Below are 16,281 nucleotides of genomic sequence, written 5' to 3'. Positions count from 1 at the left end.
GAAAAGTGTCTGCTAGCTTTATACATACATTGAAATCTCATGATTCAAGCTCATGACATTAAACATCAACTGTCATTCAAATAAATACTAGTGGAATATGCTAAAATCAGAAATGGCTTGACAAAATATGTCTCGTTATAGCCTACATGTCAATTAGCGACAAACCTGTTATCAATCCAAACAAAGTACGAAAGGCAATTTCGGTAAACTGTCAATATTATGGTTGCGCAATATTTAGGCCTAGTTCCAGTTATGCGAACATAATATTGGTTGAGCGTCGGTGCGCATGCGCTGAACAGGAAGGGGTCTCTACCACTGTAGTAGAACTAACAGTGTCATTAGTAATTTGGAGAGGCGCGGAGGACGATGGGGAACCTATAGGTCCGCGAGAGTGAAAATGACAGAACAATTTGGATAAATGGCTCATTTTAAAATGAAACTTTTACAGCATTTGTTGTTTTTCGTTTTATTTCTTCGACTCACAAGTAAGTAATAGTTTTTCTTATCATTTCTGGTGGAGGTGACACATTTTTTGCCAGAGCCTATGGTTCGTGAGTGACCGGATGACCATAGCCTTTTATAACCGCTATGGCCACTAACGTCTGGGCGGTTAGATTAGGCTACCTGAGAATATAAATGGGAATTTACGTTGCATGGTTTAATGGTATTGGGATTTATGAAAGAGAAAGAGTTTTTAAGTAGTAACTGACTGATTTATACCTGGCCAACATCCTCCTTTTTTAATAGTTCGCTGAAATTGCGGTCTCATGCTGTTTGATTGATCACCTATTCTATAAACTATCACTACTTATTTCCAGTTTTCGTTAACTTTCACATTCACCGCAATTAATATTTGCTGTGTTTTCTTGAATACATATGAGAACGCATAATTCCGTTTCAGGAAGCCGCTCTTGTCTAGGCTGTTTAAGAATCTCTTCATGCATCTACCACATGCAACTGTCTCAATAGGTTTTTTAAGTTTTCGGTATTCATAGAATACAAAAACGGTGTTAGTTCCACAGTCCTTCAGTCACTTGACTCTCCTCTTGTTTCAGCTGTGAGGCATGATGTGATTTTGTGTCACTATCCATTTCCTCCCCTTGTACCCCAGATACTTGATGATAATGCTTCCCTCTATTTATTTTCAGCTGTTTTTAGTTTTAGTGAACTGTCCTTCATCACAGAACCCAGCGATGTCACCGTGATACCAAAGGATCCTGTGGTTTTAGACTGCCAGGCCCATGGACACCCTCCAGTCACTATCAAGTGGCTAAAGAATGGGCTCAAAGTGCCAGAGAGTGAACACATGCAGTTTCTCTCCAATGGCTCGCTGTACATCCCAGAGGTGAAGAGTGACAGAGAGGACTCTGACGAAGGCTTCTATCAATGCCTTTCTCAAAACAAGTATGGAGCCATCTTGAGCCAAAGATCTTGTCTGACTATCATAAGTAAGTATGGACCTCAAGGTAACAATATGGCGTTGTGAGCAGTAAGACTTTAATTCACCATTACATTTTCATGGTGCAAGTTCATTTTGGGAGCCAGATGAATGAGGATTTAAAGCCCACGGTATTGTCCACTTTGTGTTGTCACTGTGTCCCAACGTCAGGGTCACAGGTTGTTACCGTGGCGATGTGGGCCAGATGGACCCCTCCTCCTCTTCTTTATTTATGAAGGAAAATCGTCTAAAGTCGCCATAGCCACTACAGTCCCATTTCTATGCCATTAGAAGTCACGCATTGTTCCAGAGAGAAGGTAGTCCTGATGGTAATGGTTGTAAGGCAGTTAAATACTTGTTTTAAAGAACAATTCTTGATAGAAAGTTTATCAGAAGGTAATAGAAGCTAAAACTAGGCCTGATATCTTTTATGTAATCGCTGTGCTGTAAGGAACGTTTACAAACTCATACCAAGAGATGCCTCCTTGTTTCTTTTTAACAGATGTTCATTTTTCTAGAGACAATGTTGGTGTTACAGTGTCCAATATGTTCTCGTGTTGGCTATCTTGTATTGTGAGTGCAGGCTTCTGCTCTGGGTGATTGGTCTATGGTCTGCCACACAGAGGAATCTCTAAAAGGCCATTCACTTTGCCTCTTTTGTTAAGAGGTGCCCCCGACTGCCCCTAAAGAAAAGACTTGTTTTTCAGGCTATTTGTCCACATATCAGTGCTCAGGACAGCTGTGTCTGTTCACAAGGTCAGTCCCACTATGAACAAGGCTGTGCTCTGGATGTGCTGTGCTCTGGTTCAGAGAGTAGTTTTACAGCCATATCTTAAGGGGTAATTATATGGTTCTCTAAAAGAATAATCGTAGACAGACATTATAACCACAAATCTGCATAAATCTTCTTTACTCTGAACACAATCTTCTGAAACAAGCAAAAAATAATTCCACGCAAATTAGTTCATATTTGTTTGTGATTGTTGAACAGGCAGCCATCCCAGTGTAGTGAAGAGTAAAAAGATAATGAAAGCACACATTTTAAAAAGCTATGTCATGATCTCCAGCTTGATCGTGGGGATTTTCTGGAACTTAATGGGTTAAGGTTTAGGTCAGCTGGAACACACACACACGCACACACACACACACACACTGCTCCCCTTCTGTCCAGAAGACCAGAGGGTCAGAGGTCACATGGGAAAGGCTTTGTGATGTCACTGGGCTGCTCTGGTTTGGTGGTCCTGTGGTCCTTTGGTTCAAACATGGATCCTTTCTCCCTCTTCAGCATTGTCAACCCCACGCAGTTCCTTTGTAAGACACATAGTCTGTTTCTCCACTCTGAAATGGTAGCTGAGTTTCTCCCATGCATTTGTTAAATGGCCAAGCACACTAGTTGGTACTGCTTGTGTATTTCTCATAATGCTGTGTATCACTAGACACAGCACAGCTTCTGTGACTGGTCACAGCACAGGAGCTGCAATGGCTAGTGCTCCGAGTCTTTATTTACATACTACCTCTGTTTACATACTACATAATATGTTTACATACTCTATGTAAACAACAACACACCACAGTTGCATCATTTGATGTGGCTTATGAGGTATTAGAATGCTTATCGACAGCATATACAAATCCCAGTTTTGTAGACAAAAGGCAAACTTACCTCGGTCTGGGTTCCCTTTTTTTTTTTTTGATTGGATGGACAGGGGGCTGAGTTGACCCTTGACCTCTTTAGGAGAACCTTTGTGCTGTTTGACCTGGTCATTGATCTCTTCTTTACGACACTGCTGACCATATTAGTGAAGCAGTCTGTCGTGGCCGCGCCAACAGGGACATCACAGACTTTACTGATATTCTAGGTATATTCTGCTGCAGTTGAAGATGCTGCTTCGATATTTTAGAAGTGAATAGATTCCATGAAAATTACTTGCTCTGAATAACACAACCCAGAACCCATTTTCAGGGTTTTTCCTAATTAATTGTATTATAATTTGACTCTTTTTAGTCTTGAAATTAGCTACTCAGATACAGGGATGTCATATAAATCTGTCATTAACAATATTTCCAGCTCTGTGACAATATTATAACGCAAGGAAGAAGCCAGCCTCATGAGTGAGCACTACCCTTTAATGTGTTTGAGTGGTGAACAGCTGTTCATGTGTAATTGTATGAAATTAAGCTTCAAATTCAGATCTTCTTTACAACATTTAAATGGTTCTTGTTAGAGGAAGAAACATTGTGGCATTGATTTCCTTTAACTCATTATTGACCTGCTCCATCTTGGACTTTGGGGGATGGGAGAAAGTGTTATTACACCAATGGATTAGGGTTACATAGTCTTTCAACACTTAATAGATAGATAGGTAATTTTTCACCCCCTTAATTTGTGTTTTTATTTTGTGGTATTTTGGTGTGTAGAAACATACCTATCCTACATTGGGATGTGACGTAAAAAAAAAAAATCACCTCTGAGGTAAACTGATTTAAGCATGAAACACAAAGATTTGTGGGGTTAGAATTACTCTTAAATTTGACTAAAGTACAGAATCACTATAGATTTCAGTCATTCATTTTCAGTCTAAAATCATACCAATTTAAGCCTAAATAAGGTTTGATTTTGCTGAGAAATGGTCACGGGTAATTCCTCCTGAGTAGGGCTAACCTATTGATTAGTCATGCATCATTCAATGCCACTCCCATTGATGTATTGATCAGAGCAGCTGGACAGTATTGGACCTGATAACCACTTAAAGACGAGATCTTGGTGGCCTAAAATGTTAAACACCCTCTATTACTTACCATAATTAGGGTTTACAGTGATTCCCACCCTTTGGGCCGCAGCTCAATAGGGTTCCAGAGTGTTCTAGAGTAATACAGATGGGCCACCAAACCAATGAAAACTAAAATATGAAAAATGAATAAATAGATATATATACCGTTGAGATTATTTTTATTTTTTACAATATCAACAAATCAACATACTTATATATACTATTGGTATATAGTTTGACAATTGTTATCGTTAAAACATTATATATAAATCAATAGAACAGCCTTCACCATCTATATCTATCATCTATGTCTTCCCCTGACTGAACTGAAAAAACCTTGTTTACTCTGTCTGGGTCTGAAGGGTAGTCCTTACTCCGTTTTACCCCGTTGTCCCAGACATCTCACCCTTTGTGGTGCAGCCGGTACCTGCTGTGGTGATTGCAGGCTCTGAGGCCAGATTCTCCTGCCAGGTCTCCTCCAACCCTCCTGCTTCTATCACCTGGGAGCTCAACCAAAGCATCTTACCCCTTGAGACAGACAGGTACTCCATCAAAGCAGACTCTCATCATTCTACCCTAATGGCTGTCTCTAACTTTGTCTTCAACGGTAGTTAGATTAGATTAGATTCTTGTATGCCGTTATACATGTTTTTCCATGTTCCCCTGCTCTCAGAATCACTGTTCTGCCCAATGGTGTTCTTCAAATCTACAACGTCCAAATGGAGGATGCTGGACAATATCGATGCGTGGTCACAAACATCGGCAGTCAAACAAGGAGCAGAGAGGCAACACTGACCGTCAGCTTGGGTCTAGGTGTGTAGACATGGAGATTAAACACACACAGACTGTGAATTTAACACCTGGATGAAATGTATACTTACATGCTGATACTGACCCACCCTTGTCTCCAGGCACAGGCCCCAAACCTCGACAGAGGCCCAGGATAATTGCCGGACCTCAAAATGTCACGGCGCCCCTTCACCAAACAGTGGTGTTGGAGTGCATGGCCACAGGCAACCCCAGACCCATTCTGTCCTGGAGCAGGGCTGACACGAGGCCCATAGATGTGTACAACGCAAGGGTGCTTGGCAGTGGCAACCTGGTTCTTGCAGATGTCAAGCCCCAGCACAGCGGAGTCTACCTGTGTAGAGCCACCACACCCGGAACACGGAACTACACTATCGCTGCGGCCAACCTCACCGTGCTGGGTAAACTCCTCGTTTACCTCTGAGTTTCACACATAAAAGAGCAAAATGCTCAGGCAGTATTTCCAGAGTTCTTTTGTCGACTGTTGTTTTTCTCATTTCTGGCTGCTTTTCTGTCCCTCCAGTGCCTCCGTCCATAGTAGAGAAGCCTGAGAGCCAGACTCGCCCTCGAGCTGGAACGGCCCGCTTCATGTGCCAGGCTGAAGGGGTCCCTTCGCCCTCAATCACCTGGCTGAAGAATGGAGAGAGGGTGCGCTTGAATGGCCGGATCAAGATGTATAACAGGTATCAGAACAGCGCACACGACAGAGTCCGAAGCTTTTTCCTCTATCTCGAGGTCTTGGGTAATGTCCTCATGATGACGAAGGCTGTATCGATGTTGATTTCTCATGTGTTTGCCCCCCTTCCCAGCAAACTGGTCATTACTCAGATCATCCCTGAGGACGATGCAATCTACCAGTGTCTGGCAGAGAATGAGCAGGGTTCCGTGTTGTCCCTGGCACGCCTCATCGTGGTGATGTCCGAGGACAGGCCCAGTGCGCCCAGAAACGTCCACGCAGAGACCATCTCCAGCTCCGCCATCTTGCTAGCTTGGGAAAGGCCGCTCTACAACACAGACAAAGTCATCGCCTACTCTGTTCATTACATGAAAGCTGAAGGTAAAGCAGATTTTTTTTTTCTTTGATTTCATTTGAACTTGATGATGTAGAATCCTGATGAAATATAGTGTGTTGGAAAGGTATGTGTGTCTTTTAGAGAGGGGAATGTTCATCTCACTGAGCTATGCAGCTCTTTTACATGTGGCCAACTTTCCTTAGCGGAGGCCATCTGTTGTTGCCATGGGGATCAGAGGTCAGGGAGAAGAATGGCAGCCTCACTAAAATAACAACAGGACTGGCCTGTCATTGTCCACTCCTCAACTCACTGCTCAACATTAAAGGGGAAAGACAGGCTTTAAAAGCCTGAAAAAGTTGACACAAATGGAATTTGGGGTTGCAGAGATGCGTCTTTGAAACGAGTTCAGAGAATATGAGAGTTGTATAAACTTCTTTCTCCTCGTTTGAGTCCGCCTGTTTCAGGAGGCCTGGAGGGGGGAAAGGAATGATGCGAACTTAAGAGAAATGCGGTTCTGCTCTGCATTAGCCTGATGTTTACAGAATATATGAAGGACATGTGGATAATACAGGCTGACTCTGACAGAGACACGCCCTTGTTTACTCAATGCCAAGTTATCTTTCATGTCAGCCGGTTAGCTCTATTAAGGGGAGCCGACCTAAATGAAGCATATTGCATTAAAACTACCCTTGTCATTCTCTCCCTATCCATTTCAACCAGGTCTAAACAACGAAGAATACCAAGCTGTAATTGGGAACGACACCACAAGCTACATCATCGACGACCTGGAGTCAGCGAGGAACTATACTTTTTACATTGTGGCTTACATGCCAATGGGAGCTAGCCGCATGTCTGACCAAGTCAGTCAACACACCCTGGAAGATGGTGAGTAGGGAAAGAATGCTACACTTATCTCATAACCACATGACCAGTCATCTTGGAGAAAAGGTCAGGATGGGCAAGGTGAATAACGTGTGCATATCCTCTGGTCTGCTTCAGTGCCTCTGCGTACTCCAGAGCTCAGTCTGACCAGCAGCAGTCCTACCGACATCCAAGTGAGCTGGCAGCCGCTCGCCGCCAAGCTGAGCCGCGGCCGGGTGTCTGCCTACCGCCTGTCGTACCGCACAGCCTCACACAGCACGGTGAGCAGCGTGGAGCTGCCTCAGAACTGCACCCAGCACCTCCTGGAGGCCCTCCAGCCTGACACCATCTACCTGCTCCGCATGGCCGCTGCCACACGCGTGGGCTGGTGCGAGCCCTCGGCCTGGACCTCCCACCGCACGCCCAAGACGTCCAGCACCAAAGGTAACGTCCTTATCCTGGTTCCACGTGGAGATGCTGGATGGGACACGATGTGTGGGCTGATGACATCGTGACGACGTTTGGATCTGCTCAGGTCCTAGCACGTGTCTGCAGCACACGCTGACGTCTCTGATTGGGCAATGGGAGAGAATGCAGAACACGCTGACGTCTCTGATTGGGCAATGGGAGAGAATGCAGAACACGCTGACGTCTCTGATTGGGCAATGGGAGAGAATGCCCGATTTAGGCTCAGCGATACATTTTGGTTTCTTTGATGGGTGTGAAGAAGGTGAGGGGCCTCTTCAAGTGTGTCTCACAACTAATGTTGTTTAGGACGGGTCACATCCCAGTAGGTGAGCACCTTGCCCGTCCTCACACAGTGCCCGAGTCATGGTTGGTTGAGCTTGCTCGGCTTGTCACATGTTTGAAAACTCTTGGTATATTCTGTGAAGAGCAGCCAGCCCCATGCAGCCTAGCCAGCTCTGGACTAGAGACTGCTCTGGTAGCATTGTCCCACAGCCTTTGTGTTGGTTACCCAGGGACCTTTGGCCTGCTCCGTCAGTGGTGTTAGAGTGGCCTCTGTCACGGGTCATAAAGACCTGGCCCCAGGCGTCTGTGTGGGGGGAAGAATAGGCTCTTTTCATGGCCTGGTGTGCGCGGGGGAGGTTGTTTATCTTCCTAAACAATATTATGAGTTGGAACATGAAGGAGTGCTGTTGGTAAAGGGGAACACTCAACCGACAGAGATTTTTAATCTTCAGACAAACATTTCAGAACAGGGTTGTGAACCTGTGTGTCAAGCTAAATGGATGGGACTCCTGAAGTTGTGTGTGTGTGTATGTGTGTGTTTGTAGGTGGGGGTAAATGTGAAACCAGCTGTGTCTGTTCAAGTCACTTCACACAAAAGAGATAATACAGTTTCACTCTGTAGTTCTCGGTTGTCATGAAAAGTTTCTAGTTTTCTGACGGTGATGTATTAACTATTTTAATTCGGTAGAAAATGTCATCTTAAGAGTGAAACTTCACAACTTTCTAAATGTAACATGATAACAGGACAACAACTACATTCATTTAAAAAACAGGATCATTCATGCAAACATAAAGAGATATATCAAAGGGAACGCAGACTGATACAAAGGCAATGGAAAGGAGTTCAGCTCGAATCAATAAGATCAATTGGAGAGTAACATATTTATTAGGCCTACTGTACATTTACTGGAGAGAAAGAAGATTGCATGGTTTCTGATTATTGACTTTAAGTGGCCTATTCTGTAGATGACCTCTGATTAACACAGGTCTTTTCTATGCCCTCTACTCTGTTTCCTCTGTGATGTGGGTGGAACCCACCCAATCCTGTAACAGGAGGATGCACACACTGTCCCTTACAGCTGTTTTGTATCCCTGCAGTGCCCCTGGCCCCCCTGGTGCAGCTGGAGCCTGTCAACTGTACCTCCATCACAGTGCGGTGGCAGCCCACTCCGGGAAGCGTGCTTGTTCATGGTTACCGTCTCTGTTACCACGAGGAAGGCCAGCCAGAGCAGCCCACCATCCAGATTCCTCCGCAGCACTCCCACCACACCATCAGTGGACTTGGTAAGTGATGCCGCCTCTTGAGGATGAACTCAAATACACATAATGTTGAATGGGAAGGAGTGAGGATGGGACAGGTGCTGGTGTTTTAGTCTGCATGTCGGTCTGAATTTTTTCAGGTTCTTTACGGATCAGACAAGTGCAGATTGGTATCTTTCAAATGACGTATCATACACTGAAATATGGAAATATTTGAAGGAGATATGCTCATTTGAATGCCGGTACCTCTTGAATCAACTAATGGAGAAAATGTGTCTGTACTCAATACATTGAACCTATTTGCGTGTCTATGGTTTTAGTATTGTAGATTGAGAACCCTACACCTTGAAGATAAATTAGCTTGTTGTTCTTTCAGTGGGCAGTAGTATTCCTCAGTGTTCCTGGCCGATCGATAAGGACTGATCCTGCTTTCCTAAACAGCAGCACCTTCCTCTCCAGCCTTGCTCCAGTATTGTGGGAGCACAGACTCCCAGGGTCAGAGTTCAGAGCCCAGATGGCCCTCCCTTCCCAGTTTCCCATCCTCATCCTTGCATAATTACTCCTGGCCATTGTGCCTCAGGTCCAGGGCCAGCCCTGCCCAGTGAGACCCTGACTGCCCATCCCCACCCCCCTCCAGCTGGGCAGTGGGGCTCACCCAAAGCCCTCTGGGACTGTCCGGAGCTGGGAAGGCCAGTGACCTACGGACTTGAGACTGTGGAGCTGGATTTGCATCCCACCCTTCTCTCAGCTCCAGTCTGCTATGTAAATAATGCAAGGTTAATTATATAAAATGTTCAAGACAGGAACATTTTAGTTAGTTAGTTAGTCTGTGTTTGTGGACTCTGAAAAGTATGGTCATATAGTTAATTAACAGACTTTTCGGGTTTAGCAAACGCAATCAGAGGGAAATTAGATAAGTCTAGGTTCCTGGAATGGATGGGCAGGTTTTTTCCCCCCTAGTTGATGAGATCACCTTCCGATAACTGCCTGTGTTATAACAGTTAGAACAGTGTTTCTATTTCTTTTCCACCACCTTCAAGTTGAAGGCTAAAATGGGCGCAGCATGAAGGACTTTCAGAGGGAACACAAAGGGGCCCCACTCCAGAGGCCAGATTCCTTCTGTTCTATCTTAGCCTGACCTACTGGCCCCAGTCAAACCCCCCAGTCCCAGGGGTCTCTGGTCCCAGCAGCTGAAGGCTGCCCCTGGCCCCCTCCCCCTCCGCAGGTCTGGACACACCACCTCCACTGGTCAATACCCACAGGCTAACCTTTCACACTCGGAAGCATAAAACAAATCTTAACGCTCCCTAAAAACGTCCTGGTTTAGTAGGAGAGTTGGTGGTGTCTTCAAAGGAATCCCTGAGCCAAAGGACAGTGATTTTAATTGCACATTTCAGGGGGAAAGGATATGCGGCTATTACCCACTAGCTTTTTGTATGGTCCTTTCCTTGGGGCTTGATTTATTGTTGAAACTTCTTACAGGTTCTAAGTATGTTTTCTATGTGCACAGACCTAATTTCACCTGAAGTCCCTTGCCTTTGCCTCTTCCAGTGTGCATACTGCCGTGCAGACTGCTGGCAATGTTTCTCTGCAGTGACATTGTGTTGTATTTTTGCCATTGAACCTTTTGAATAGGGACAGACACCGTGTCCATCACTGAGTTCAATGGTCATGTCACCACCATTTCAGGGCCTTCAGGGCTTCTTCCTCTATGGTAACACATGATAGATTGGGGTGACACCAGAGACCCTGAGTTGTGTGTGAATGGGTGGTGGCAGGCCAAGACAAAGGCATTTTTCTTCCAGCACTAAACCACTATGAAAGCTATGCTCTGTTAACTGAAAAATGTGACTTGAGTGATGTTTCTGCCTGTTTTGACTTATTTATAAGTGTTGCTTTGGTTTCATACCATTCATTCATTTTTATTTTTATCCTGGCTTGTTTAAGACGCACTTCATTTATTTTATTTTGTTTAGATCCAAGGCGGAAGTACCATGTCAAACTACTGGCTTTCAGCCTGCTGGGCGATGGCTATCAGGCCGACCAGACTGTCAGCACCCCAGGATGTGTGTGTGAGTAAACAATCTACCAAAGACTTCCCACAACCCTTTTACCTTAGACCAGAATGGATCCATGTGACTTCTAAAGGCCAATGGGAGCCACACTTGAACATGTGCGTCTGTGTATGTGTGTGTTTGCATTGCAGCGGTTCGAGACCACCTGGTAGCTTCTCCTCCCCCCGACCACGTGAACGCCCGGGCAAACAGCTCCTCCGCAGTGCTCCTGCATTGGAGCCGTCCTGCCTTCACCACGGGGAAGGCCGTCAGCTACACCGCTCGCTGCACTCCAGTCGGGACACACAACTCCTCCGACATACGTTACCTGCAAACGTGAGTTTGGTGCATTGTCACGGAGAACAGCTTTTTAGACACTACTGGCACATTCACGCTTGCACAAAGGGATGATGGTACTGTGTTTGAGTTCATGGAACATTCTTCTCTGTCGTTGTCTTTCATCACGCAGTATCAACCAGAGTGTGATTGTGAAGGATCTAGAACCCAACACCCGTTATGAGTTTGTAGTTCGTCTGCATGTGGACCAGCTGTCCAGTCCCTGGAGTTCTGTTGTCTACCAGCGGACTCTTCCATCAGGTAAGACTCTCCGTAGTAGATGCCTGCACCCCTGGGTGATAACAGCTAGTGTAGTAGATGCGTGCCCCTGGAGGATTATAGCTCTTTCCTCTATTAAAGTTGCACTGGGCTTCCGTACATTTTGTCATCATAGTAGATATCTTTCTTTGTTTTAGATATGTGTTTATTTAATAGAGTTATGAAAGAGACTCCTTCTTGTGTTGACAGCCCCCAGCCACCCGCCCGCGGGCGTGAAAGTGACCCTGATCGAGGAGGACACAGCTCTGGTGTCGTGGAGAGAGCCGGAGGAACACAACGTAGCGGTGACCCACTACACCATCCTCTATGCCTCCCAGAGGGCCTGGCTGGCCGGACACTGGCAGGTCCTGCAGAGAGAGGGTGAGGAACAAACCTCCGTGCAGCTTTTAGACCAACACACACAGCTTTCTGTTGGCAGCGTGCTCCAAAGGGTTTTGTATTCTTAGTAAGCCTTGGTCTAGTAAGCCTTGGTCTTGCCTTGGTCTAGTAAGCCTTGGTCTTGCCTTGGTCTTGCCTTGGTCTAGTAAGCCTTGGTCTTGCCTTGGTCTAGTAAGCCTTGGTCTTGCCTTGGTCTAGTAAGCCTTGGTCTAGTAAGCCTTGGTCTAGTAAGCCTTGGCCTAGTAAGCCTTGGTCTAGTAAGCCTTGGTCTTGCCTTGGTCTAGTAAGCCTTGGTCTTGCCTTGGTCTAGTAAGCCTTGGTCTTGCCTTGGTCTAGTAAGCCTTGGTCTAGTAAGCCTTGGTCTAGTAAGCCTTGGTCTAGTAAGCCTTGGTCTAGTAAGCCTTGGCCTAGTAAGCCTTGCCACCCAGAAGATTGTAAGGGGGCTTGTTTATCAGTGCTCTCTGACACCTGCTGTGATTGACAGGGAGCAACACCATGGCTTTGCTGGAGAAACTGGAGCAAGGCAACATCTACCTGGTGAAGATCTCTGCCTCCAACCAGGTTGGGGACGGCCCATTCTCCAGCATCGTGGAGCTGGCCCTGCAGCCCGGCAGCACCCACCGGGGGAAGAGCCCCCGCCACTCTGACGGACGCTCCGAGACTACCGGTACGTTTTGGAGGGATGGTGTGGCCAAGAAACCGTTTTTAATCGGGCTGAATGTCGATGTGTAAAATTGTTTCCTGTACATTTTCATAAAGGGTTTCATAAAGGGTTTGCCCAAAAAGAGATGAATTCCCCTTGAGGAACCAGTGTTGTGTTTGTGTTTTAGTGTTTTCTGATGGTCTCTACCACATAGACCCGAGGTCTATGACGGGGATAATCGTGGGTGTGTGCATCGCCTTGGCTTGCATCGTCATGTGTGCCTTAATTCTCATCAGTAAAGGCAGATCTAGGTATAAACACCAAACATAAAAACCTAATACAGATTGCACTACAGCCATTTGTGAAGTTCTATTGACTAACTTCTGTCCTTCAAACACAAACAGGAAATCGTCAAACTCTAAGATTATTGGTGTGGTGAACGGGCAGGGTCCTCATGCTGGTTCGCCCCAGGCCACTGAGCATGCTCAGAATGCTGATTCCCTTGAGCCAACAATGAGAAGTCCGTTCATAGATACCAAGGTGAGACATGAGTTCACCAACAGGAGTGTCTTCAGGACATGACAGACCATTTTGGTCAGGACTGGAAATAATAGTGACGGTGACACATGAGATGTGAAAGTATGCATTTCCTGTATTGCTAAATGTACCTTCTGACGGTTTTAGGGTGGTACCAACCTGGTGATAAGCACTGCAGGGCCTGTTGGCAGTAGAAGAAAGAGATGGCAGTTCTTTAAAAAGGAGACACGGAATACAACAATATGCAATGTAAGTTGTCAGATTTAATGACAGTAAATTCTATATTATGACTTTGATATTGTTATTACTGTAAAGATATATCTGTACAGTTATTTAAGTACAGTGACTCACATGCCTAAACAATTGTTTTGTCTCATGTTTCCTGTAGATTGAGGACAGGGCCTGTCTGTATGAGGCAGGGAAGACTGTGCTGAGGTATGAGGAGCGGTTGGGCGCCTCACCGCTCCAGCCCTCCTCCCTGCAGATCCTCTACGGCCCCCTGGGGGACTCTGAGAGCTCTCAGACCAGCGAGGGGAGCCACGAGACCGGGGACTCCGGACACTACTCCAACGAAGAGGCTGAGACGAACGACCCATCCACCAGCCGAAGCTGCAGGCCCTCGTCCTTCGGGTCTGACGACAGCCCTGCTCCGGAGGAAGGGGAGGCCTGCTTCACAGTGGAGAGGGAGGAGCCTCGGAGCCCCCTCCGCAGGAGTGCCCCTGACACTGTGCGCGTCTCGCTTCACGGCTCCCTCACAGCTGTGGAGACCGCTCATCCCGGCCTCTACGCCTCCCAGCCCGCCTACTCCTGACACCGAGCATCCTCTGCTCTGCAGTAGGTGAAGCCCAGCCGCCACCTCGACCACCCCGCCTACTGAACTGGACCCCAGGGTTCTTTTCTTAGAAGCACGGATCAGGAAGCTAGCAGTTATGGAGGAAAGAGGGTTGTTACTTCAGGTCTACCTCAGGATTTTATAATGAATGTTGTTCCACTCATTTCATTCCCTCGGTTCAGTCTGTCTGTGTGTATGTTTGAAACCAAAGCTCACCCAAAATGAATGTCCTACAGAATGTCAAAAATGTATTGAGATACATTTCTCTATATTTAAGTTTTTAGCCACTGGAGCAAAGGGTGTAGCTGACCCCCTTATTGCTGGATGTCTACCTCAGTTTCTCTCTTCGTGTTTACACTACTACCTCCTTTGTCAGTATGTTGTGCAGTATTTCTTCTAACTCAGGGGACAAGGTTTAAGGAAAGCCATGTTTTCCTTTGTGCATTTGTGCACTTCAGGACTTATCGTTCAGGTTACTCCTGTTTTTCCCAAACATTGTTTTTCAAAGGTTGAAAAGTTTTTTAGTATTTTTTATTTTTAGTATTTTTGTTTCAACATTGAAGTGCATTAGATATTGTCAACTTTTATTTGAGTAAGATCATACCAAAAAAAGGTTGACTGGCATTTACAGTGCACTGAACCTTAAAAGCTTTAAAGAGGGCCTTATATGGAAAGGGATTTGCGTATGATGAAAACATCCAAAGACAGAAAAAAATACCCAAAGAATGAGTTTTTAAGAATACAAAAGAAACTCGAAAGTTACCCAAAAAACTACTTTTATAGTACCTGTGAGGGGATGCCAAAATATTGTTCTTCCCAAAAATGTTTATCTCTTTTTTAATGATGGCGTGAATGCATTTATCATTGTACATTTATTGATGCTTTATCCTGGTGAAAGCTTTATAACTTGTCTCTTAGATGAGTCATCCATTTGCCTTTTAGACCATTGCTAAATGCAACGGCTATGCCGATGCCAAAGAGTTGTCTTATTCCTCAGAGGGTAGAGCTGTTCCCTTCAGATAATACTTGTAATCATTCAGTAGATGTTGCTCACGACAGACCAAAGATCCAGTGTGTATTTCCAGTGACGGCTGATGATCAATCCAGATGTTGAATCTGAATTTCCGTTTATCAGCTAGAGATCTAAACTTTCACAATTGACCTTTTGTAAGTGATGTATGCATGGTGAAATATTGGTTTATACGCTGTGTTCTGTGTGACGACATCAAGGAGTCTGACTATAGATGATTACCCTCCGAGTGAAAAGCAACATAATCAAATGTCATAGCTTTGAGACACAACCAATCCTAACCAAAGAAATGTTTAATCTGTTATTTGTTCATTACTTTTGGTTTGAATTTGAACACAGTATTTGCATAATGTGATATAATTTTCAAATGTTTTGATTGTTATAGAAAAGGCTGAATACATTTTGTGGATGCCAATACATTTTGTTTTGAACTTAAAGAGGTCAAGTTGTTCAGTTGGATTGTGTTAGTGAAACTTCATCTGAGAGCTGTAAAAACGGTTACATTGTGACTTTCTTTTTTTAGCATCATCATGTTTTGAACTTTTTTCAGATTACAATTGGAAGTATTTTGTCATCTGAATATGTGGATTATGAAAGGGTGTTTTTAGACTATGTTCTTGTTGCCTGTGGAATGCTGTGTCATGAACTCAGGACAACTCGGGCTAAGGGCTAAAGAAACATTTTATTTTGCCCTTTTTTGTTGTTATTTAACTTATGCTTTTGTAATTACATGCTTTTTAATATTCACATTATTTACCACCTCATGTATTTTATTCTAAATTTCTAACATAGTGTTTTTGTCTTGTATGAAAGCACAAAGTCACTACCAACCAAAGTTTTTGATTCTCTAAAGTTATTTTCACCATTTAAATAAAAATAACTTGAAAAAGGCTCAACCTCTCTTTAAGTAGCTGCACCATGTTTAACATGATACATTCCTTCTTAATACATACATTTGCAGTGCTATCTGTTTTTGATAGTGTAGCCTACTGGATACATTTCAGACAGACACAGATATAAGATTTGAGAGGAGTGTGGAGATAGGCTATTTCTCAAAGTGTATGAGACACGTTCTCGACTTCAGTTAGTAAGTTACAGTTGCACAAATTCAGAAATTAGTCATCAAAAAATACTCTCAACGGACTTGCCACCGAGCAAACTAATTATCCCACTGAACCGTTTATTTTAAGGAAGTCGAATGAGAAAATATTCCCTTGACCTGAATGCCTGACTGTTGGTGTCAAATTGGGACTGTGACTTAACATGTTAATCATTAATATACTACTTGAATA

The 16,281-nt window shown here is 44.6% G+C and overlaps 1 protein-coding gene across 1 annotated transcript; it reads left to right on the top strand.

Moving 5' to 3' along the window:
* Positions 1-350: 350 nt before the first annotated feature.
* LOC146259146 (protogenin B-like) lies at positions 351-15,847 on the top strand. The gene is made up of 19 exons (XM_084673258.1): positions 351-485; positions 1,149-1,448; positions 4,607-4,751; positions 4,883-5,022; positions 5,121-5,417; positions 5,540-5,699; positions 5,826-6,073; positions 6,750-6,914; positions 7,029-7,334; positions 8,739-8,924; positions 10,877-10,972; positions 11,107-11,290; positions 11,424-11,551; positions 11,759-11,929; positions 12,432-12,614; positions 12,778-12,901; positions 12,995-13,130; positions 13,275-13,376; positions 13,516-15,847. The coding sequence occupies exons 1-19, from the start codon at positions 419-421 to the stop codon at positions 13,936-13,938; spliced, it is 3,561 nt and encodes a 1,186-aa protein (XP_084529384.1). The 5' UTR covers positions 351-418; the 3' UTR covers positions 13,939-15,847.
* The last annotated feature ends 434 nt before the right edge of the window (positions 15,848-16,281 follow it).

Source organism: Hypomesus nipponensis, chromosome 14, assembly GCF_054491055.1.
Source record: "Hypomesus nipponensis isolate SF chromosome 14, ASM5449105v1, whole genome shotgun sequence".
Classification (NCBI taxonomy): Eukaryota; Metazoa; Chordata; class Actinopteri; order Osmeriformes; family Osmeridae; genus Hypomesus; species Hypomesus nipponensis.
This window is presented reverse-complemented; position numbering and strand designations above follow the sequence as displayed.